The 25,697-nt window shown below is 45.3% G+C and overlaps 1 protein-coding gene and 1 long non-coding RNA gene across 13 annotated transcripts in view; one reads left to right on the top strand and one right to left on the bottom strand.

Moving 5' to 3' along the window:
• The window catches only part of LOC140410565 (CYFIP-related Rac1 interactor A), a 380,318-nt gene that overhangs the window by 120,647 nt on the left and 233,974 nt on the right, over window positions 1-25,697 (top strand). For 10 of the 12 annotated variants that reach the window (XM_072498818.1, XM_072498824.1, XM_072498817.1 and 7 more), the window contains one exon: window positions 18,071-18,126. The exons of the other annotated variants lie outside the window; for them this stretch is intronic. Coding sequence is in view for 1 of the 10 variants with exons in the window: in XM_072498812.1 (XP_072354913.1) it covers window positions 18,071-18,126 (56 nt within the window). In the remaining 9 variants the exon portion in view is untranslated. The remainder of the gene's footprint in view (window positions 1-18,070; window positions 18,127-25,697) is intronic. 12 annotated transcript variants of the gene reach the window in all.
• Window positions 1-25,697, bottom strand: part of LOC140410568 (uncharacterized) — a 59,065-nt gene that overhangs the window by 24,313 nt on the left and 9,055 nt on the right. The window lies entirely within an intron of this gene.

The following is a 25,697-nucleotide window of genomic DNA, read 5'->3' as shown; positions in this document are numbered from 1 at the left end:
TTGTGGTGGCCTGCTGCACTCTAGGGTCCCTAAGGGATATGTGGACCTTGAGGATTTGAGTTTCTGGAAGAAAACATTAGGAGAGGTTACAAAAGGAGGGGGGATTGAAGGCGGAGAGAGATGATGCTAAACCGAGAGATACCCATGCTGCACAGCGAGGTGGCATCCTCCTGTCACCGTTCAGAAAGAAGACCTACCTCCTTGAGGCTTCCAGTATTATTAGATCCAAGCCCCCATCGATGAACGGAGGAGTTTCCCTGCCCTGAGGGCTAGTCCTCCAGCTCATCTGTGGCAAATCGCTTTCCACTGATGCAGTGGAAGAATTTGGCACAAACTGCAGATCTCTCCTTCAGACAGCCTGCAGCCTCCATGATGACTGCTGTGGGGTATGTAAATGAGTCCCACCATCATTCTTGCCCTCACTCGCTCCAAGTGCCTAGAAAAACCCACCTCTTAAGGGTTTTCCCAGGCAAAAACTTGATCTTTAATCAGTTTCCCTCCCTGGGGTGGGCTTTTGACCTTCATTTCTGACTCGCAAAAATGTAGTCCATGGTCTCAGATCTACTTTGGCTTCCAGTCTGGCAATGCCTCTATTTTAAAATTCCTATCCTTGTTTTCAAATCCCTTCATTGCCTCACTCTTCCCTGTCTATAACCTTTTCCGACCCCATAGCGCTTCGTGATCTCTCCGTTCCTTCAATTTTGGACTGTTGCGCACTTCCAGTTTAATCAGCGGTGTACCTGTAGCTGCTGAGCCCCTGAGCCCTATAACTCTCTTTGCAGTTCTCTTTGTGAACCACAATCTCTCTACCTCGGTCCCCTCCAATATGATTCTTGGTAAAACCTATATCTCTGACCAATATTTTGGTCATCTGTCCTAATATCTCATGTGGCTAAAAGACAAAATTGTTCGATAATCACTTTTTAAAAGTGCTTTGAGATGTTCTGTTTTAATGAAGGAGCTTTGGACTTCCGATGCCGACATGTAGGTGGAGGTCCTGCTAGAGCTTTTGTTTTTTGGTCCCTTTTCATCCAGATTTGGGTGAAATTTTATATGATCGGTCTTCAGAAAAGTTGTGGTAATTTAGAGGATGTCGAAAACCTAACCAAAGAATAAGATATGAAAAGGAACAAGTGCTAGCCCGTCAGAGAGCTTAGGTTCGGTGCGGAGTTCTGAGAGAGGAAAGATGGCGGGAGAAAGCACGCCAGGTGGGGCTGTACCATTGCAGTGAACATGCTGGCCAAGGTGATGGCAGTGGAGTTTGAGCAGCAGTTTGCCAAGCATTTGGAAAGGAGATGATGGGAACGCTCAAACAGTTGGTGGACAATACATTGGCCCCGATAAAGGAGACTCTTAAAAAGATGTTGACAGCGGTACGGGAGGATAGTGAGGTGTTGGAAGGGTGGAGGAGGCATTGTAGTCGGCTCACCTCAATGTGAGAGGCACTCTGGAAGGTGGAAGAAAGTAATAAAGGGCTGAGAACCAAAGTGGAGGACCTGGAGAACAGGTCACAGCGGTAGAATCTGTGGATCGTGGAGTCTGCCCAAAGAGCTGGAGGGCTGAATGCTGACTGAGTACGTGTCAGAGATGTTCACTAAGTTGTTGAGAGAGGAGAACACCTCCCACTTTGAGCTGGATGGGGCTCATCGGTCACTCTGGCCAAAGCCAAACCCGAATGGGCGACCGAGAGCTGTGGTAGTCTGTTTCCAAAGCTATCAGATGAAGGAGAAGGTGCTGAGATGGGCCAAGCAAAATCGAGGTGAGGTCAGCAAAACTAAGGAGCTGCGAATTGACTTCAGAAAGCAAAATATTGTGTACACCCCTGTCTGCAACAATGGTGCCGAGGTGGAGATGGTTGACAGCTTCAAATTCCTAGGTGTGTACATCACCAACAATCTGTCCTGGTCCACCCACGTCGATGCTACGACCAAGAAAGCACAACAGCATCTATACTTCCTCAGGAAATTCCAGCGAAGCTCATATCAAAACTTCAAAACCTAGTACTTGGCTCTTCCCCTTGCAACTGGATCCCATAGACCACACACAGTAAGAATAAACAACACCTCCTCTACAATAGCCCTCAGTACCGGGGGCCCCACAAGACTGCATACTTAGCCCCCTACTATACTCCCTATACACACATGACAGTGCGGCAAGATTTGGCACCAACTCCATCTACAGGTTTGCTGATGACACAACTGTAGTGGGTCGGATCTCAAAGAGAGTAAAGGAGAGAGATAGAGAACCTAGTGGCATGGCGTATTGACAACAATCTCTCTCTCAACTTCAGCGAAACTAAGGAATTGTACACACCCCTGTCTGCATCAATGGTGCCAAAGTGGAGATGTGACAGTTTCAAATTCGTAGGTATGCACATCACCAACAACCTGTCCTGGTCGATCCACATCAACGCTACGACCAAGAAAGCACAACAGCGCCAATACTTCCTCAGGAAACTAAGGAAATTCGGCACTTCCACATTGACTCTTAACAATTTTGACAGATGAGCCATAGAAAGCATCCTATCAGGCTGCATCATAGCCTAGTATGGCAACTGCTTAGCCCAAGACAGTAAGAAACTTCAGAGAGTCATGAACACAGCCCAATGCATCACACAAACCCACCTCCCATCCATTGACTCTGTCTCTACTGCCCGCTGTCTTTGGAAAGTGGGCAGCATAATCAAAGACCCCTCCCACCCGGGTTATTCTCTCTTCTAACCTCTTCCATCGGGCAAGAGATATAAAAGTCTGAGAACATGCGCTAACAGGCTCAAAAACATCTTCTTTCATGCTGTTACTGGACTCCTGAATGACCCTCTTATGGACTGAACTGATCTCTACACATCTTCTCTACTGAGTAGTACTACATTTCGTATGCTTCACCCGATGTCTGTGTCTATGTATTTACATTGTATATTTACCGTATGTCCAATGTTTTTTCATGTGTAGAATGATCTGTCTGGACTGTATGCTGAACAATACTTTTCACAGTACTTCAGTGCACATGACAATAAATCAAATCAAATCAAAGTCCAAAGATGTGCAGGTTAGGTGGATTGGCCATGCTAAATTGCCCATAGTGTCCAAAATTGCCTTTAGTGTTGGATGTGGTTACTGGGTTGTGGGGATAGGGTGGAGGTGTGGACCTTGGGTGGGGTGCTCTTTCCAAGAGCCGGTGCAGACTCGATGGGCCGAATGGCCTCCTTCTGCACTGTAAATTCTATGATTCTATAAAATATACCAGAATGTCGCAGTGGAGCTGGCCTTTGACCGGGTAAAGGCAGAGATTTACAAGAGTAATGTACGGTTCGGGGTGGCCCATCTGGCGAAGTTGAGAGTTACCCGTAACTCCAAGGACTATTACTTTGAGGGGGAAGAGGTGTTTGTGAAGGCCGAAGGATTAGGACTGGACTGAGTTTAGACTTTGTTTTTGTATTTTGTGGTTGTTTGGGGATGGTTTGGTGACGTTGAGGTATTTTGTGGTTGTGAGGGGATGGCTTGGGGACGTTGGGGTTTTTTCACCTATGTTTGGAGCTTGTCATGTTTGGTCGTTTGGAAGGGCCGAGTGTGGGGGTGTTTTCTGTTTTTTATGTTAGATATGTGGGGAGGGAGGGGTGGCTCTGGCTAGTGAACGGGAGCGAGGTGATGGGGAGGGGCTGTTGATTAGCACTCACTGAAAACCTTATCACTGACGCACAGGACTTCGCTGTCTGTCTCCTCCAACAAGTGAACAGGTCTTGCTCACTGCAGCGTCCAACGGGAGTAACATTACCAGGCAGAGTGATTTGTTCTGCCACATTTGGAACAAATCAGTCCAAAAGTTGGATATCTTTGTGGCAAATGTTGAGTGCTGCATCACTGGCATATCATGGAGGATCGGGTCGGCTGCTCAAACTGGCCGCCCGTACTAGGAGCACGTTTCTTATTCAGCTGCGTCACCACACTAATGGCATCTGCCGTGTCTTCTGTCTTTGCGCCAAAACTATGGAGATTCAACATGTCGCACTGCTTTGCAGCAAGCTCACTAGCATGATATATTTGAATGGCACTTTCAAGTTGCAGGTCTGTTTCCTGTGGTAGCCGCTCACGCACTTTATTATTGGAGATACCAAAAATTATCTTGTTTCGTATCATTGGCGACTGGAGTGTGCTGAAGGTGCATGACTGTGTTTTCAATCACAGGTCAGTGAAGAAGCTATCGAATGCTTCTTCTGCGTTCTGGGTGCGCGTACAGAATTTATAGCACTCAGGTTTTTAGGTTTTTTTTTCTCCGAGAGCAATGCTGATCGAATTGTTTAAGCACTTCTTCAAAGCTTTTGACGTCAGCTTCGTCTTCAAATTCAGAAGTATTGGAGACCTGCTACAGTGAGCAGCAATGCGATACACCTCATTGTGCTGTGTCTGCACACCCAAGGGCTGTAACATACAGTTTAAACTGCTGCTTAAACACCCTCCAATTTTCATCTACATTACTGGTAAACCGAAGCTTTTGGGGTGCCTTGATACCTTCCATTGCAGGCTTTGTAACTTTACCGCGCGTTGAGCACAAGGTGCCAGTAGCTTGCAAGGTTAATCGCAAAGTTTTGTTTCCGTTCTTATCCTGCAGAGTTATCTTCAGTGGTTTGAAATTTCTTGTATGAATCTTGAAGTTCTTGTTAAATCATCTCTCCTGGTACCATGTCATGTTCTGTAGACTGACTGAAGTGAATGATGAACTACAGAACAGTCCAAAGATGTGCAGGTTAGGTGGATTGGCCATGATAAATTGCTCTGTGTCCAAAATTGCCCTTAGTGTTGGGTGGGGTTGCTGGGTTATGGGGATAGAATGGAGGTGTTGACCTTGGGTGGGGTGCTCTTTCCAAGAGCCGGTGCAGACTCGATGGGCCGAATGGCCTCCTTCTGCACTGTAAATTCTATGACATCACATTATGTACAAACTTATGTACAAACATGCATATCATCTGTTGCTAACTTTTGCCTTAGTTTAATTGCTCTGTTTTATCACCTTTGCTCTTGAGTCGCCAGGTATCTTTATGATACCGCCACGTGGTTCAAGTCCGAGTAATGATCAATAATCCAATACACCACTTAGTAAGATTTAAATCAAAGCACATTTATTATACACAGTAATCACTACTCATGTACAAATTCTACGTCTAAGCTACTTCTACGACTAACAGGCCAATACTTGGAACTGGCCCACCAGGTCAGGGAAACGAATGGCCTTTCGTTCGGGTTCTTAGCCTGCGGGATTCGAAGTTGGTACAGATTGGTAGCTAGGAGCGCCTATCTCGTAGCGAGCGTTGAAGTAAGACTTACTGGATATCAGCGGCGGCTGGAGCAGTCACTGTCAAGGGTTGGTTCGCGGTGCTGAGTGACCCGGTCAAGAAGAACGATTTGAGCTTGGGCTTGATTCTTATAGTCCCCAGGGGCTTCATGCCTTTCGGGGCGGACCCTGTACCTGGTTCCAAGTGATTGGACTTTGTCCCAATCACTTGGTTCGATTTTCTCCAATGCTGGAGCGGTTCCCTGATCGATGGGCGGTCCTGAGGTGGTCGTTCACCTCCCATTTTGTAGGCTTCTGCTGGCGCCAAAGAGTCTGGTCCTGCTCTGTGTCTAAATGTTGCTCATTGTTCCTGGGGATTGCTCATTAATATGCAGATGGCTGGTGTTTTGTTATGCTGATGGTTGTTGGTATCGATCTTGTCTGGCCTTTCCAGAGGTAAATACACACGCAACCTGCAGCTGCTAGTCTGTTGGCTGACTTTCCCATCAGCCTTTGCCGTTCGCCATTTTAAATCGGGAGTTAGCCGTTCTAAATCGGGAGTTAGCCATTTTAACTGGTTACATTCCCTCCTTGTGATCCTAACGCGAAGCGTGAAGGATCACATAACTATGTTGCTGTCCATTCCCTGACCTGGGGGGGACACTTCCTTCATGGCCTCTGCACTGACCATAGCTGTGCAAAAACTTTTTAACCAACAATTCTAAGGGCGCTATGTCAAACAGGGACATGCATTACAAAACAATACACTGGGAACCTCTAACTATTCTTAGTACACTACACTCACTTAAACATTTCATTATCCTAACTTCCTCAACCATATAAACAAAATCATTTTATACATCAGTCTTCCTGGCTTGGCAGTCAAGCTCAGGATTGTACAATTTACTCATGAACAGTTCTTTACATTTCTTTATTTACAATAAACGCAAGTGAATGCACTTTATTATAGATCGCGGGGGTCGGGAGTCTGGTCGTATCCGAACATAGGGGATCTGATCCTATATACCGGGGTTCGAGCGCGGTAGGCTCTCCTTCTCCATTTCCGTAGACGCATAGTCTGCACTATGCAGCAGAGTATCGCTAATACCAGTAATGTTTCTATTACATAGGACAGCGAGTACCAGGTTATAAACCTGGCACACCAAGATGATGTGGTGTCGCTGGTGACTGGGCTCTGGGTACTGCGGGGAAGTGAAACATTAACGGCTGGGGGGCTTGAAGTCCATAAACATGATGCTGATCCATATGAAGGAAGTCCTCATGGCTCTTCTCTTTCCTTTTCTTCTCTTCTCCGGTCCTGGAGCTTCTGGAGTTGTGTGGAAACAAGCATAGTGTCTGTAACTATCTTTGTTTAATATCTTGTACGATAGTGTGTCTGTCCTGTAGTGCCAATTACTCCCTTTATAATTGGTCACTATTTGTGACTCCCGCATTTTTTTTCAAAAATCTAATTTTAGGACAAGACACACTTCCCAATAATGAACCAGTGCGAGCCGTCTCGCAGACTGTTCAATTTACCATCCACATGTATCAGGATGTAAATAGCATGTGGTTGGCAACCTAAAGGTTACCAAAACAAAACAAAACTTTTTGAACTGAAAGTGCCAAAATGAGGTGCGTATGGGCCGCGACGGGTACGATTTGGATGGAGTCCCCGGGTAGGACGGCTACCAATGCCGTCCCTCTCCTACCCGAGCGTAGTTGACCAGAGGGGGGTTTCCCAGGCAGGGCGGGTCCCAAGCCGTTTCTCCACTGCCTGAGCAACCAACAAGAACGGGCAAGAAATGTAGTCATCGTGGTGGGGCTGCCGTAGTGGTTCTTTCCTTCGAACCAGAAGGGCAGTTACGAACAGGTTCCTTAACCAGTCTCTGCAGACAAGTCCTCTGAGGTTTCTGCTGAACTAGTGTCTGGCAACGGTGAGTCTCTGTAGGCAAGCCCTCAAGAGGTTTCGGCTGAATAGGCGTGGGGCAGTGAGAAAAAAATTCTCCTGTCGGACATACAACATTTAACAAACGTACAAACAACATAAAACATTCTGCAGGTTCCATCAGAAAGGACAACACTTCTCCCAAGTGGTTCCTTTTAAAACATCATCTGGACACCTCAGTTCTCGGTTGCGAACAGGGTCGCAAAGGGGTTATCGGTTTGGGAGTCAGACCCAAGGTCGTCATCTTCTCCCAGGTGCTGAACTCTTGAGTGTATCAGGGTTGAAAGGGCTGCATGGTGTGAGGTGGGGTCGCTCTCGTCGTTGCGGACGAGTCGGAACGAGTTATCTCGGTGCCAGTAATTGGTGTCTAGCTGTGTGGGGACAAAATCGGGGTCGTCAGTGTGGTTCGGTGGTCGGTGGTGGGGTTTGTTCAGGAAAGTGATCATGAAGGGATCACTTGGCTCAAAGTCAGAGTCACTGGGTGTGGGTCCTGTTGGATGGGGATAGTAGGGAGGCGTGCTGTGGCTATCGTCCGAGTCACAGTCGCTGTCTCTGCTGCTGCAGTCTGTGGGCATTCCGGGGCAGAGTGTATATTTTGGGGGTGGAGTCGAGGTCGAGTCCGTGGCTGGGCTGGACGTGGTGGGGGTTGGTAGGGTTACGTTGGCTGTGGGCGTGTTGGGGTGTGCTGCGTCGAGCATGACGTGATGTGCATGGTTCGACTGTGTTCCATATGCCTTCAGCTGGTTTATATGAAACCACGCAGTCTTACCGTTGGGGTACTTTATTTTATAAACGGAAGGGCTTACTTTGTCCACAATGGAATACGGACCCGAGTATTTTGGTGACAGGAATGTGCTGGGGTTATATACAGAGAGCATAACTTGCTGTCCTATACTGTACTCAGTCGCATGCACTGTCTTGTCGAAACAAGCTTTGCTCTGTTTCTTCCTTGTGCCCAATTTTACTGCGGCTGCTAGCTGAGCCGTTTTAACATTTTCCATTAATTGTTCGACTGCTTTCTCGTGTGTGAGGGCCGTCACTTCGGGGCTGGTCAAGTCCAAACCTAACAAATATTCTGTGCCTTTCATGGGGCGTCCGGTCATGAGGGTGTGTGGGGTGTAACCTGTGAAAGTAGAAATTGTGTTACGTAAGAACATCAGCGCAAAAGGGAGGACTGAGTCCCAAGTGGTGTTGTTCTTCTGGACCATTTTTCTGAGGGTGGATTTTAGGGTCCGATTCATGCGCTCCACGATACCACTCGACTGTGGGTGGTATGCTATGTGGAATTTTTGGGTGATGCCAAATATCGTGAGGACGTTCTGCATGACACGTCCCGTAAAATGGGAACCTTGGTCTGATTCAATGCTGCGGGGGAGTCCCCATCTTGTAAAGATGTGGTGGGTCAAAATCTTGGCTGTGGTTTTTGCAGTTTGTGCGGGCTGGAAATGCTTCCACCCATTTTGTAAATGTGTCAATTACCACAAGTAGATATTTATAGCCATTCCTGCAAGGGGGCAATGGTCCTATAAAATCAATCTGGAGGTTAGTCCAGAGGCCATTAACGGGTCGGGTGTGGCTGAGTTGAGCCTTTTTGGCATATCTTCTGGGCGCAGATCAGACAATTCTCTATGTAATGGTTTACATCATCCTTTAAATTCGGCCACCAACAAAGCTGCTTGAGATGGGCTGTAGTGGGATCGATTCCCTGATGTCCATGACCGTAATGGAACAAGCAAATCAATTGATTCCTGTCCTGTTCAGGAATCACAAAGGGTGTCTTTTAACACCACACCGTCATGTGTGGTCAGTGCATTTCTAAACCTCTCATAGGGTGCTGGATATTTTCCTTTTACAATCTCCCTGAGATTGCTGTCCTGCTTCTGGGCCTCCACTAGATCCTCGATCTTTGTCTGTGAGATCTGAACTGCACTCACTGGTGCGCTTTCGGGGGGGGGTGTCCAAAGGTATCCATGCCTGGAACCTGCTTTGGCCAGTGCGTCGGCTTTCACATTTCCAGAGGGGGAAGAACGATGGTGACTGCGGACTTTGATTATCCCATAAGTCCTGTTCTGGGCTCTCTGTAAAATATGACGGAGCAATGGGGCTGAGGGGAGAGGTTTTCCATCTGCGGAAACAAATCCTCTTGCTCAACCTGCAGCTGCTAGTTTGTGTTCTGTTGGCTGACTTTCCCATCAGCCTTTGCCATTCGCCATTTTAAATCGGGAGTTAGCCGTTCTAAATCGGGAGTTAGTCATATTAACTGGCGACACATCACAGGGTTAGTACAGTTAAGACAGGGCACACCTGACGAGGTAGAGGATGAGCTAGCTATTTGAGAGGGTGGAGGACACTTGCGAGCAGTGTGGGGAGGTCCGGCCAACCATGTACATATGTTCTGATCCTGCCTGAAGGTGGAGAAACTTTGGAGGTCTTTTTTCAGCACTATGTCGCCGATTCTGCATGTGGATTTGGAGCTGATATTTGGGGCCATATTTAGTGTGTCAGACTTGCTGGAGCTGCAGACGGGAACGGGGCAGATGTTTTATCCTTTGCCACGCTGATTGCTCGCACGCAGGTCCTGTTTGCGGTGGAGGGCAGCGTCTCTGCCCTATGCCTCTGTGGCTTGGGGACTTGACAGAGTTCCTGTACTTTGAGAAGTTTAAGTTTGCTTTGAGGGGGGTGATGGAGGGGTTTCACAATAGATGGGGTCTGTTTATTCTACACTTTAAAGTGTTAAGTAATGGGTTAAGAGACATTGCAATTAGTTGTCTCATTTATGTTAAGTATCCATTAATTGACACTGACATGTAAAGGGGCTTCAGGTGGCCTCTGTCAGGTGATGTACAGTGAGGGTTTTGTGCAAAGTCTGTTGGAATGAAATAAATGTGTGTTTGTGAAAAAGGAACAGAACTTTAGACTCTTCATATCACAGCAACTAAAATATCTTAACAATTGGTAGCAGAGGATGTTTGCTGTGCAAATGTGAAGGGTTGAAAGATACAACTTTCCCCGATCAAACCAAGGAATGAGTGAGAAAATAAAAAGGGATATATGGCTGAACCGAGAATAAAAATGGCTGGATATGACTATCCTCCCTTATTTTCTGAAAGGGAATCGTACGACCAATGGAGAAGTGCAGTAGTTATGTGGACTAAGGTAACTGCTTTGGGAAAGAGAAAACAAGGTATGGCATTGGCTCTTTCTCTACCATATGGCAGTAAAATCTGAAACAAAGTGCTTTCTGAGCTGGAATTGCAAGAGTTAGACCCAGAAGAAGGTCTGGAGACTTTATTACATTATATGAATAAGATTTATAAGAAAGGTGACTTGTTTTTAAAAAAAAATGTTTTTATTCTCCATTTTAACATTTTCCTAAAATTTACACCCCACCCACAAACAGTAAACGGTAACAAATACAAAATCAATCCCCTTAACAATACCAACGATCGCATCCTCCCACCACCCCAAACAACGGCCCACCTGTCAATATATGCATCCAATAAAACAAACCCTCCCACGGTGGCAACAAAAAAAAAAGGAGAAAAAGAAAAAGGAGTCCGGGACCGCCCATGGTCACCATTGACCTATAGAGTCCACTCCTCCTCCCCCCCCCCCCCCCCCCCCCCCAACAGTCTCCAACTCCTCCCGTCCACTGCCTGTTGTAAAACTCCTCTTCCCCCCCAACTTTCCACCCCGGCTAGACCACTTGGACCCTGTTCTGCCAGGCTCCGATGGCCACAGCCCCTCCCCCCACCTCACTCCCTTTCACTGGCCGGCTTAAACCGGCCAGCGTGGAGGCCCCCGCCCGGGTCCCTTTCCCCCTTGCCCAGCCCCAGGAAAGGCCAGAAAGCCCCTTTTAGCACACAAACCCCGCATATCCACCTACACCCCAAAGAGCCCTCATTTCGAGTGAAAGTCCCATCACTTCCCTTGTCCAAATATATACAACATTGGCTCCTTTAGCCCATACACCCGCACGCAGTGAAACAAAAAAGAAGAAAATACAGTCATGAGGTTACATCGGCACATGGCCATTTCTCAATTTCTCAGTTCTGCCACAGTCCTTCTGCCTTCGCAAACTCCTCCGCTGCTTCCGCCGTTCCAAAATAAAAGTCCCTCAGCTTGTAAGTCACCCTCCGCTTCGCTGGATGTACAATGCTGCACTGCACCTTGCTAATGTACAGTGCCCTCTTCACCTGGTTGAAGGCAGCCCGCCTCCTCGCCAGCTCCACCGTAAAGTCCTGGAATACACGTATACTAGCTCCAGCCCACTGTACCACCCGCTTCTGCTTGGCCCAGCACAGGACCTTCTCCTTCACACTGTACCTACAGAAGCACAGAGTCACTACCCTTGGCGGCTCACTTGCCTTTGGTACAGGCGTCCACGACCGACGAGCCCGATCTAGTTCATATCGGGAGGGATCCTTCCCCAATAGTTTCGCCAGCATCGCGGCAAAATACTCAGTCGGCCTCGGTCCTTCAACTCCTTTGGGCACCCCCACAATCCTCAAATTCTGTCGCCTGGATGTTTTCCAGGTCTTCCATTTTTCCTCGCAGATCCTTGTTAATGTCCATCACCTTCCCGCATCTCCTTCCCCATCGAGGCAAGGTGCTCACCATGCTGCAATAACTTCTCCTCCACTCCCTTCAGCGCCTCCTCTTGCTCTCGCACCTCCGCCACTGCGCTTGTGATATGTCACATTGCCACCGCCTTCGTCACCGGGGAAATCGCCTCCTCCACCAGCACACTCAAAACCTCTCTCATCTCCTTCCTCATTGTCTCCATGTATTTTGTAAACTGCCTTTCAAATTTCGCAGCCATCACCGTAGTTATTTCTTCAGCCATAAGAAATGCGGCCTCCCCTGGTGCTCCAGCCTCCATTTCCCTTGGTGACCCCGCAGTGACCTTTCCACTCCCCGACGGACCTTCAGCTGTTTTCCTTATGGATGTTCTTTTGCTCCACCTTGACATTTTTCTTCACTGGTGCCTTCACTCTGCCGCCTCTGTGCCTTCTCCCTGCTTTTGCCGCCTCTGTGGACCCTGGGACCAGGCTTAAAGTCCCAAAAATGCCGTTCTTGAACAGGAGCCCTCAATTGTGCGGCAGCCTCCCGCCCGCCATCACCGGAAGCCCAGAAAAATGACTTGTTAAGTGCGTATGAAGCATGGTCGGATTTTGATAAGTTCCGGAAAATGGAGGATATCTCCATGGAAGACGATATAATGGAATTTGGCAGACTATATAAAAGGCTGCAGAAACAGAACCTGGAATTTCCACAGTCTGTGTTGGCCTTTAAATTACTTGACTGTGCTCGAGTGAGCAACATGGATAGGCTCCTGGTTTTGACAGGAGTTCAGTTTACTGATCAGGATACCTTATTCCAACAGATGACAAAAGCTTTACAAAAGTTTCTGGGGAAACATTCGATTGCGATAGCTCTGATGACCCAAATAGGTCAGCCTGCAATAAGGCAGAATATGGAAGATACACTACTAACAGGATGGCAAAATCGTATGGCTACGAACAGGGCTCAAGACTATTGAAGGAGACCGAGACAAGGAAATTATGAAGACAGAAACCCAGTTAGAACCTACAATAGGAAGATGAACCCCAGAAATGCACGGGGCATGACGAATCGATGTTTTTGATGTGACTCTCAATACCATTATGCTTTCAACTGTCCAACTCGTTATGATAGAGTGTCTGAAGCGACACATGACACGGAAGAGTCAGAAGAGGAAAAAGATAGTGACCAGAAAGAAGGCATTGTCCTATCGACAAGCAGTTTTACGCCAGTAATGAGGGTGTTGGTTGCAGAATCCTTCAACTGTGCTGTATTGGACAGTGGCTGCACATCTACTGTGTGTGGAATTGACTGGTTAAAATGTTACCTGGACTCTTTGAATGCTGAAAATCGTAACAAGGTTAAGGAATTTGAAAGTTCCACAAGTTTCAGGTTTGGGAATGATAATACTGTGAAGTCGCTGCAAAGAGTGGTGATCCCTTGCAATATTGCCGGAGTGAATCATTTCATTAGCACGGATGTTGTATTAAGTGAGATACCTTTGCTTCTGAGCAGACCGTCGATGAAGAAAGCACACATGAAACTGGATATGGAATAGGATAAGGCAACAGTTTTTGGAAAGACGGTGGACTTACAAATTACACAGTCGAGACACTATTGTATTCCATTACTGACAAATAATATTTCAAGTAGAGTGGTTAAGGATTTGTTAATGGCAGTTGAAAATGGCTGATAAAACTTAGCTGATAAAAAGCTTGTGGTATTAAAACTGAATAGGCAATTTGCACATCCGTCTCCTCGTAGGCTGAAAAATTTATTAAAGGATGCAGGGGTAAGGGATGATGACTATACTAAACTGATCGAACAGGTTAGTAACCGTTGTGAAGTTTGTAGGAAGTACAGAAGGACACCAGCACGACCGATAGTAACCCTACCTTTGGCCAGAGATTTTAACGACATTGTGGCCATGGACCTTAAGATCTGGGATAAAGCAAATAATATATTTATTTTGCATTTTGTAGATATAGCAACCAGATTTAGTCAATCAACGATTGTACGAAGTAAAGAAAAGAGAGTAATTCTGGATCAAATCGTGGAAAAATGGATAGGGACAGGAATGGGTCCACCGGCAAAATTCCTTACGGACAATGGGGGAGAATGTGCTAATGATGAATTTAGGGATATGTGTGAAAACATGAATATCAGAGTTATGAATACGGCTGCAGAAAGCCCATTTAGTAATGATGTCTGAAAGAAATCATGCTGTCATCTATGACTTGCTTCGGAGCAGCACGGTAGCATTGTGGGTAGCACAATTGCTTCACAGCTCCAGGGTCCCAGGTTCGATTCCGGCTTGGGTCACTGTCTGTGCGGAGTCTGCACATCCTCCCCGTGTGTGCGTGGGTTTCCTCCCACAATCCAAAGATGTGCAGGTTAGGTGGATTGGCCATGATAAATTGCCCTTAGTGTCCAAAATTGCCCTTAGTGTTGGGTGGGGTTGTTGGGTTGTGGGGATAGGGTGGAGGTGTGGACCTTGGGTAGGGTGCTCTTTCCAAGAGCCGGTGCAGACTCGATGGGCCGAATGGCCTCCTTCTGCACTGTAAATTCTATGAAAATTTGGCAAATGGACCAAATTACAGGTTAAATTCAGCTTTAGCATGGGCAGTACATGCAAAGAATTCATTGCAGATGGTTGGGGGCTATAGTCCTTATCAATTAGTGTTTGGTAGAAATCCTAAAATTCTGTCCATTTTGGATGACCAGCCTCCAGCTTGGGAGGGGACTACAATTAGCTCTGATTTTGCTGAACATTTAAATGCATTACATAGCAGTAGAAAAGCTTTTTTGGAAGCAGACGTCCCTGGAAGAATTCGCAGAGCTTTAAGACATAACGTACGGCCATCAGATGGCGTTTTTCAGCAAGGAGGCAGGGTATACTATAAGAGAGACAATTCTAATGAATGGAAAGGCCCAGGGAAGATCATAGGCATAGATGGCAAAACAATTATTTTGCAACATGGTAATCAAACTGTTAGGGTACTTCATCAAGGATAATGAGTACAGATTACAAATTTTCAAATTTAGACAGAGCAGACAGGCATGACGAGGAACCAGGTCATTACAGGTGTTACAGAACTATGAGGACCAATTAACTGATATAGACAGGGTTCCTGTGGAGGAACACAACACTTCTGATGAATTAGAAGAGGCCATTTTTCCGAAAGGGCAACTGCCAAAAGTTGGTACAAAAGTGACATACTTGCCTGAAGGGTCCAGTCAATGGAAGGATGCAACTGTTATTAGTAGAGCAGGGAAGGCCACTGGAAAGTATAAACATTGGTTGAATGTACAGCATTCAAGGGAAGGAGTCAAGACAATGGATTGGGAAAACAACATTCAAAAATGGAGGGCACAAAAACGCAGTGCCACTTCAGGTAGTACATCAGATAGTGAACAGGTCCGCAGGAAAAAGTCAAGAACTATTGAAAGGACATCCCACAGCAGAAGGGAAAGATCAAGCAGTAGCAGTACAGAACGAGATACCAGGCGGGAGAAGGGATGTAGTTTATCAAGATCTCGGAACATAGGTAAGACTACGAATACTAATGGGAGTAGAAGCCCACGTGCACGTGAGATTTTGGTGGCTTCAAATAGTTTGAAAAAGTTATCAAAGAAGCTAAACAGCAAAAATTGCATAGTTGGAGTGAATTTGGGGTATACACGGAAGTACCGGATAGGGGACAAAGAGCTTTATCCCACAGATGGATTTGCACGGAAAAGGTTCTTCCGGATGGAACTTATAAGGCAAAGACCAGGCTCGTGGCAAGGGGATTTGAAGAAAATTTAGAAGATCAGGATTTAAGGGTAAGATTCGCCTACAGCAGGAAAGATTATTTTAAAGATCTTCTTGGCTCCATTAGCCACAAAGGCATGTGAATGCAAATCTGTAGATATAAAAGCTGCCTTTTTTCATGGGCATCAGCTCCAGAGAGACATTTTTCTCTGTCCTCCTAAAGAAGCAGCTAACACAGAAGGGGTACTCTGGAAGTTGAACAAATGTGTATATGGTTTAAATGATGGATCTAGAGTCTGGTATTTTTCGGTCAGGTCAGTTTTGTTAAAGTTAGGCTGTTGCCAGTTGAAAGCAGGTCCTGCAATGTTTTACTGGCACTATAAAGGAAATCTTTCTGACATTTTTATGATGCATGTAGATGATTTTTTGTGGGTTGGGACTAGTAATTTTGAAGCTATTGTAATCTCTGGTTTGAGGAAAGAATTCAGGGTTGGAAGTCAGGCTTCCGGTGCATTTAAATATATTGGATTGGAAATTGGACAGACTAAGTTAGGGGCACCTTTACGTCAGCAATCTTATTTGGAAAGCATCAGCCCAATAGCAATTAGTCGTGGCCGAGTTCACAAAAAGACGCAATGGTTTCAAAGATAGAAAAAGAGCAACTGCGTTGTTTAATTGGGCAACTGAACTGGTTAGGTAGACAGACTAGACCGGACGTGAGTTTTGATGTCTTAGAGTTGAGTACAAAAATGAATGATCCCAAAGTGGAAGACATAATAAGAGCAAATAAAGCGTTGACCAAACTAAAAAATGCAGGAGTGTGTTTTGAAGTTCCTGGTTTTAGGTGACCATAGGCACTTGAAACTCATAGTTTATAGTGATGCGTCCTACGCAAATTTATGTGATGGGGTTTCAAGCGCAGGAGGTTTTATCATTTTCCTTTTGGGGAACAATGGTAACACTTGTGTGGGAAACAAAGAAAATAAGGAGAGTGGTAAAAAGCACTTTGGCTGCTGAGACGTTCAGCCTTGTAGAGGCGGTGGATATGGCCTTTTGTATAAGTATGATATTGACAGAAATTTTGGGATTAGGGGATTTAGGTAATATACCTATTGACTGTCACATTGACAATAAATTCCTGTGGGAAAATGTGCACTTTACAAAAAGTGTCAATGAAAAGAGGTTACGGATAGACATCTCAAGTTTGAAGCAGATGTTGGACAGAGGGGAAATAACAAAAATTAAATGGGTCGACAGGAGCTATCAACTGTCGGACTGTTGTACGAAAAGAGGGGTGAGTTCACAGAAACTTTTGGATATTGTTCATGAAGGGCGCTTGTTTCTGTGACTTTTTTTTCTTCTTTCTCGTTTCTCCCCCCAAAAAGGGGGGAAATCATGTGTGTTTTTGAGTTTCCTGAAATTTTGTTTTCACCTAATTATTTTTTTTCTCCAAGGAAGGGGAGACTGTTAAGTAATGGGTTAAGAGACATTGCAATTAGTTGTCTCATTTATGTTAAGCATCCATTAACTGACACTGATATGTAAAGGGGTTTCAGGAGGCCTCTGTCAGGTGATGTATAGTTAGAGCTTTGTGCAAAGGCTGTTGGAATGAAATAAATGTGTGTTTGTGAAAAAGGAACAGAACTTTAGACTCTTCATATCACAGCAACTAAAACGCCTGACATAAAGAGCTGGTTACTGTCAGCTGCTGGGGACGAGGGTGGATGGTCAGGCTTGGGGGGGGGGGGGGGGGGGGTGGCGGGGGGAGGTGGTTGAGTGCTAAGGTATTGGTTGGTGGAGTGGGTGTGTCTCTGTTCTTGACATTTTGCATTGTTTTGTTTTATGCCTAAAATGTTAAAAACCAAATAAAATATTTTCAAAACAAAATAAAGGAGCTGCATTAATGCAAGCTGTTGCTCTGTAGGTTTAATTTTTGTTTTTCCACTTACCTTGAACCCGAGCAATATTTGACCTGCATTTGTTGGTGTGCATCCTGCTCTTGATGCAGCTTTCGTGATGCTGAGTAACTTCTGCTCTGCTGTTATTTACCTGCTTCCATGACTGCAGATTCTGCTCTGCCCCACTTGTTCTTCAGGAACTCTTCTATCAACAATCTTTGCACTAAGTTGGACTCACTCTCTGCTGCTCCAGACCTTATGAACTCCATGTTGCCTGACAGCTTTTCTTTGAATCAGCTCTCTCATCTACTCTGATCCTGTCGATTTACCCTTCACATGCATTCACCTCCAACAGGATAGTGATCAGTTGCAACAATGTAAACCATTCACTGCCTCAATTTTTCACAGCTGATGCTAATTGCAGACCCTAACTATTGTTTTTTCAGAGATCTGCTGACTCAACTCAGACCAGGAATCACGCATGTGTCTCGGTCAGCCAATACGTTTGTAGAATTATCCCATGACCTTTATGCATGAATATTATTTTGGAATTTATGAATTGTATTGGGTGTTTGTGCAAATAAAAATCTCTGCAAAGGACTTAACAATAATCTTGTCTCATAATCAAATATTTTACAGGTGCAGATATAATTTGCAAACAACCCTTTGGCTCCTTCCAGCAGGAATTTGCTCATGTAAGTTTAGTCCTCTTTTTGATTGCCTTGCTCTTTTTACAGCATCCAGTTTAACTGTACCAACAACTATGCATGGTCCTTATCCTTTTACTTCACAATCAGACAAGCCAATTCTAACTTTTGGTGCCTAACATTGTGAGATCCCACTTTTACTGTTGTTTGCTTTTGATAATGTGATAAAATTAGACTTAGAACAGCATGTCTTTGGTTTGTAGGTGATAGTTATCCCACTTTAACTGCCAAGTATTGTTACAGTTTGGGCTTCCTCCCAACACTCTTTGTTCATGCTAACAGTAACATGGCAGCAGGCCTACACCTCCTGTGAATTGCAACTTGTATATCTCGAGCAGATTGAATGTGTTAGCGCACACCAAGATTGACAATTCTAATAGATAGAAAAGCAGCACGATGACAAATCAAGCTGAACTATAAGTATTGTTGACTGTAAAGGATAATTTTACACAGAATCAGTGCAGAGTAACACAGTATTCAGGTTTCTGAGAGTACTTGCTGGCTTGTGTAATGAACAGTGATTCGCTGAATATCTGTAACAAGAGAGCTGACTCTGTTTCTGGCTGGGTAGATAGATCACAATGAATTATAAGTCTGGGGCAATATAGCTCCTGGGGTAGATTTGGTCACAGGGTTGGGAGGGATTTAACAGATATTTTTCCTGAATTACATCTTGGATTGTGTCGGATTACATAGGATATATAGCTCAGAAACAGGGCTCAGAAACAGGCCAATCAACCCAAGCAGGATATACTCCACTGGCCTAGGTTTTAACTTTTCTTTTCATATCTAGAACATTGAATGATTCTGTGTTGAGATCGGGACAGAGGTCAGCCTAGCAGACCTCTCCAGTTGTGATATTAGCCTGTGGGAATTTTATGTTCCAACACAACTTCCAAACTTACAAGTCAGCCATTGTGAAGCATTGTATACCTTAATTTTCTAATTTGCAGTGACAAAATGCCGAGGGAGAATTAAAGTGCTGAGCCCCAGTATGGTGTGGGTGACGGTTATGAATAGAAGCAAGATGTTTGATAAAGGAAATGCAGGTGGAAAGATGAATAATGGTGATAGATATATGAGTCAGTTATCTTATGCAGAAAGTTCATGCCAGTGCTGCAGAGAGAGGTTCAGGAAGAAAAGGGATGAACACACCAAGTAATGGGAGGAACTGGACTTGAAAGTTAACTTTTGAAATGAGACCAGGAAGTAATTTTTGAAAATTTAAACAAGGGATGCTGTCGGCATCGCTGACTAGGCTACCATTTATTGTCCGTCCCTAATTGCCCTCGAGAAGGCAGTGGTAAGCTGCCTGAACATAAGAACTCGGAGCAGGGGTAGGCCATCTGGTCCTTCGAGCCTGCTCCGCCATTCAATAAGATCATGACTGATCCTTTTGTAGACTCAGCTCCACCTACCCGCCTTCTCACCGTAACCTTTTATTCCTTTACTGTTCAAAAATCTATTTACCTTTGCCTTAAAAACATTTAATGAGGTAGCCTCAACTGCTTCACCGGGCAGGGAATTCCACAGATTCACGACCCTTAGGGTGAAAAAGTACCTCCTCAATTCAGTCCTAATCTGCTCGCCCTTATTTTGAGGCTCTGCCCCTTCGTTCTAGTTTCACCCGCCAGTGGAAACACACTCCCTGCTATTTATTCCCTTCATAAGTTTACATGTTTCTATAAGATCCCCCTCATTCTTCTAAATTCCAAAGAATATTGTCCCAGTCTACTGAGTCTGTCCTCATATGCCAATCCTCTCAACTCCGGAATTAACCTAGTGAATCTCCTCTGCACACCCTCCAGTGCCACTACATCCTTTCTTAAATAAAGAGTCCACAACTGTACACAGTACACCAGATGTGGCCTCACCAGCACCCTATGAAGCTGCAACATAGCCTCCCTGCTTTTAAACTCCATCCCTCTAGCAATGAAGGACAAAATTCCATTTGCCTTCTTAATTACTTGCTGCAACTGCAAACCACCTTTTTGCGATACATGCACAAGGACACCCAGGTCCCTCTGCACTGAAGCATGCTGCAATTTTTTATCATTTAAATAATAGTCCATTTTGCTGTTATTGCTACAAAAATTGATGACCTCACATTTACCAACATTGAACATCTGCCAGACTTTTTTTTCATTTCAGACTCTTGCCCATTCACTTAAACTATCTATATCTCTCTGCAGACTTTCAGTGTCCTGTGCACACTTGGCTCTGCCACTCATCTTAGTGTCATCTGCGAACTTTGACACATTACACTTGGTCCCCAACTTCAGATCATTGATGTAAATTGTAAACAATTGCGGACCCAACACTGATCCCTGAGGCACACCACTAGCCACTGATCGCCAACCCGAAAAATACCCATTTATCCCCACTCTTTGCTATCTGTCAGTTAACCAATCCTCGATCCATACTAATACATTACCTGTAACACCATGCACCTTTATCTTATGCAACAGCTTTTTCTGCGGCACCTTGTCGAATACCTTCTGGAAATCCAGATATACCACATTCACCGGACTCACCTGATGAAGGAGCTGAGCTCTGAAAGTTAATGATTCCAGATAAACCTGTTGGACTTTAACCTGGTGTTGTAAGACTTCTTACTGTGCCCACCCCAGTCCAACGCCGGCACCTCCACATCATGACTACCTCCTTAATGATAGTTTCTAGGTCCTCACCTGCCATAGCCTCCTTGCCAACAACTATTGGCATGTTATTTGTGTCTTCCACTGTGAGTGCCGACGTAAAATACCTGTTCAATGCCTCAGCAATTTCCTCATTTACCATTATTAAATCCCCCTTCTCATCCTCTAAAGGACCAATGTTTACCGTAGCTAATCTTTTTCATTTTAGGTATTTGTAGAAACGTTTGCTGTCTGTTTTTATATCCTGAGCTAATTTAGTCTCCTAATCTATCTTGCTTTTCTCTATAGCTTTTTTGTGGCTTTCCGTTGACCTTTAAAGATTTCCCAAATCTCTCGCTTCCCACTAATCTTTGCCACTTTGTATGCATTTTCTTTCAATTTGATACCCTCCTTTATTTCCTTAGATATCCATAGCTGATTATCCCTTTTCCTACGTCCTTTCTTTTCAATGGTATATACTTTTTCTGAACACTGAAAATGATCTCTTTGAAAGCCCTCCACTGTTCGTCAATTGTCCCACCGCAAAGTCTTTGCTTCCAATCTATGCTCGCCAACTCCTCCCTCATCCCATTGTTGTCTCCTTTGCTTAAGCACAAGACACTGGCATTGGATTTTACCTTCTCACACTCCATCTGTATTTTAAATTCAACCATACTGTGATCGCTCCTTCTGAGAGGATCCCTAACTGTGAGATCATTAATTATTCCTTTCGCATTACACAGGACCAGATCTAGGATATTTGCTCCCTCGTAGGTTCCATGAACTCCTTCAGTCCATGTGATGTCGGTATACCCACAGTGCTGTTAGGGTGGAAATTGCAGGATTCTGACCCAGTGACAGTGAAGAACGGTGATATATTTCCAAGCCAGGATGGTGAGTGGCTTGGAGGGGAACTTCCATGTGGTGGTGTTCCCACGTATCTGCTGCCCTTGTCTTTCTAGATAGTAGCAGTCGTGGATTTGAAAGATGCTCCGTTTTCTGTCCCAAGGATAAACCTCAGACCAAACCTCAATAAAGCACTCCTTACAGAATGCATTTGATGACATCAACCATCTTGAGACTGTATGAGATTGCCATTTGTTGAATTAGGAAGAGCCTGAAATGAAAAATGAATGAATATCGCTTATTGTCATGAGTAGGCTTCAATGAAGTTACTGTGAAAAGCCCCTAGTCGCCACAGTCCGGCGCCTGTTCGGGGAGGCTGGTACTGCCTTCTTGCAGTCGATCCATGGCCACTCAGAACTAGGTAAAAATGTCACTCATTTTACATAGAAACTACCTGTCTTTAGTTAACTTCTTTAACAAAGAGAAACATCTAGGTACTTTACAGAGGCATAAACCTAGACAACTTGTCATAATAGGGGAGGAGTAATCAAAAGCTTTGTTAAAAATGTTCACAAGAGATTGGAGTCATAAGAACAAACTTTGAAGGAGGTTTGTACGGTTGGAGAAATAAGGAGAAGGAGATGGAAAGATTTAAAGCCAAGGGCAAGAATTTAAATTTTGAATAGGTGGAGTATTGGAAACCAATGTAAATAGTAAGGACAGGGGTGAGGGGAGCATCAATATTTTAGACAAGGATATGGATGATAAGACAGCAAGAAAAGCATTGGAGTAATTGGCTGGAGATGGCATGTATGTATATAGGTGTAGAGGTGGAAATGTTAGGGATAGATAAAAGCAAGTACTGCAGATGCTGAAATCCAGAACTAAAATAGAAAATACTGCACATTCTCAGCAGGTCTGACAGGCACCTGTGGCGAGAGAAAGGAGCTAATGTTTCAAGTCTGCATGACTCTTTGTCAGAACTGGAAATAGGGTCAGATTTATAGTTGTGGGGGGGGTTGTGGAGTAGTAGGGCTGGATAGAGGGCCAGCGATAGATGTCGTTGACAGAAAGACAAAGGAAATGTAAATGGTGTGATCAAGGCTAAGAAGGGTGCAATCGTGGAACATTAAAAGATCAGAATGTGCTAATGTCAGAACAAAGATAAGCAGTGTGTTAAAGGGCAACAGGGACCAGATGGCCCAAGTGGGGGGAGGGGTAACAATGGTGAGGGAAAAACGATTGATGGAAGAAATGAAAATAAATTGATATAAATAAAAATGGGGTGAAGTTGGAGGGAGAGTTCAGTCGGAAGTTGGTGAACACTATGTTAAGTCCGGTAGGCTCTAATGCCCCTAATCGGAAGATGAGGCGCTGTTCCTCCAGTTTGCGTTGGGCTTCACTAGAACATTGCAGCAGGCCAAAGACAGACACTGGACATGAGAGCAGGACAGGAAGGTCTGGGTCCTGCTTGTGGACGGACAAAGGTGTTCTGCAAAGCGGTCACCCAGTCTGCGTTTGGTCTACCCAATATAGAGGAAATGTAATGGACCAGATTGAAGGAGGTGCATGTGAAGCACTGCCTCACCTGAAAAATGTTTAGGCCCTTGGATGGTGAGCAGGGCAGAAGTAACAAGACAGGTGTTATACCTTCTGCGATTGCATAGAAAGAGGGTGAGGTGTTGAAGGATCCCGAAGGAATGATCCCTCTGAAATTCCTGTGGTGGAACGGCATGGTAGCACAGTGATTAGCACTATTGCTTCACAGCACCTGGGTCCCAGGTTCGATTCCAGGCTTGGGTCACTGTCTGTGCGGAGTCTGCACATTCTCCCTGTGTCTGCGTGGGTTTCCTCTGGATGTTCCGGTTTCCTCCCACAAGTCCCGAAAGACGTGCTGTTAGGTAATTTGGATATTCTGAATTCTCCCTCAGTGCATTTGAACAGGCGACCGAGTGTGGCGACTAGGGGATTTTCACAGTAACTTCATTGCAGTGTTACTTTAAGCCTACTTGTGACAATAGTAAAGATCATTATAAATGCTGACGGCAGAGTGACGTAAAGATGTGTTTGGCCTTGGCATCTTGCTGGGTTGGCGGAACTGGCAAAGAATGATTTGTTCAATGCAGAGGCTGGTGGGGTGAAAAGTGAGGACAATGGGGACCCTATCCTGGTTTTGAAGGGAGAGGAAGGGAAAAGAGCAGACATGCAAGAGATGGGTCCTGTCAACCACAGCAGATGGAAAACCAAGATTAAGGAAGAATTAAGACATGTCAGTCGCACTGCTTTGGAAAGTGGCATCATTGGAACAGATGCGACAAAGGCAAAGGAGCTGGGAAAATGGGATGGAGTCCTTACAGAATGTGGGGTGTAGCCAAGTTAGCGCTAGGAGTCGGTGGGCTTGTAATGTTACTAGTGGACAATATATCCCCAGAAATTGAGATAGAGGAGTCGGGGAAGGGAAGTGTCAGAGATGGATCATGTAAAGTTGATAGAGGAGTAGAAATTGGAAGCAAAATTAATAAAAAATTTCCAGGTCCAGATGGGAATAGTCGTCAATGTATCGATGTGTTGTGGGATGGGGCTGGAGTAGGACTCGGAACTGGGAAATTTCCACATACCCCGTAAAGAGACCAGCAAACCTGGGACTCATGCGGGTACTCATAGCCAATCCTTTGGTTTGGAGGAAGTGAGCCATGTTAAAGGAGAAATTGTTCAGTGAGAGGACAAGTTCAGCCAGATTGTGGAGATTGGTGGTGGATGGGGATTGTTCAGGCCTCTGTTCCAGGAAGAAGCGGAAAGCCCTCAGACCATGCTGGTGGGGAATGGAGGTATAAAGGGATTGGACGTCCATGGTAATGAGGAGGCAGTTAGTGCTGGGGATCTGGAAGTTGTTGATATAATTTGGACATTAGAGGAATCGCGGATGTAGGTGGGAGGGGATTGGACGAGAGAGTATGAAGTCAAGATAGAAAGAAATGGTGAGGCGGGAACAAGCTGACACGATGGGTCTACTGGGACAGTTCTGTTTGTGGATACAGGGGAGGAGAAGTGGGCTGTCTGGGGCTGGGAGAATGAAGTTGGAAGCTAAGGAGCAAAGATCTCCAGAGGAGATGAGGTCAGTGATAGTCCTAGGAACAGTGGCTTGATGCTCGGTGGTGCTGTCATGGGCCAGGAAGAGGTAGGAGTAAATGGCTGAGAGTTGACGCTCAGCCTCTGCGAGGTAGAGATTAGTATGCCAGACAACAACAGCCCCATTCTTGTCGCCGGGTTTGATTTCCAAGTCAGGTTTGGACTAAAAGAGCGGAATGCGGCAAGTTCAGAAGGTGACAGGTTAGAGTGGATGAGAGAAGCAGAGAAATTGAGATGGTCGATGTCACGCCGACAGTTCTCAACAAACGATCATGAGCAGGTAAGCAGCCAGAGGGAGAGGTCCAGGTGAAAGGTGATTGCTGGAACGTGTAAAAGGACCTGTTGAATGGGGGGAGACTCCTGCTCTAAGAAGTGAGCACGGAGAGGAAGGCGGCGGGAGAAGAGTTCTTCATAGAGCTCGAAATCTGTTGAGGTGGGGTGCAAGAAGATGAAGCCGCATCCTTTGCTGAGTACAGCACATTCAGCCTCAGAGAGGTGAGGATCCAAGGGTACGGTGAATAGATGGCAAGGGCTGGGGTTAGAAACAATGGCTCTGAGGGACGGGAAAGGTGGAGGGTCCGGGATGGACATTGGTATCAATGAGTTGTTGGAGTTTGCGTTCTTTAATATCTGAAAGGAAGATAAAAGGTTTCTTGTTAAGGCGTTGCATGAGATGAAAAATGAAATGAAACTGGGGACAAGGAGAGCTTTGAGATAGGGTGAGTCAGCACTGCTGGAGCAATATATTCGGTATGTGCATATGGTGGCGCATGGCGCTGAGCGTGGATCTTCGTGTGGTGAGGACAGTAGACTGAGGAAAGTTGTATGTCCTCAAGATACCTTTAATCCTCAATTGTTCTACCAAACCAGGAAAAATCACTGCATTAAACAGTTCTCTATTTTTTTCATATTTCTGTCCCATATGTCAACCATTGTAACAAAAGGGAA

Source organism: Scyliorhinus torazame, chromosome 4, assembly GCF_047496885.1.
Source record: "Scyliorhinus torazame isolate Kashiwa2021f chromosome 4, sScyTor2.1, whole genome shotgun sequence".
In the NCBI taxonomy this organism is placed as follows: Eukaryota; Metazoa; Chordata; class Chondrichthyes; order Carcharhiniformes; family Scyliorhinidae; genus Scyliorhinus; species Scyliorhinus torazame.
Note: the sequence above shows the minus strand (reverse complement) of the source record. Positions and strands in the feature narration are given on the sequence as shown.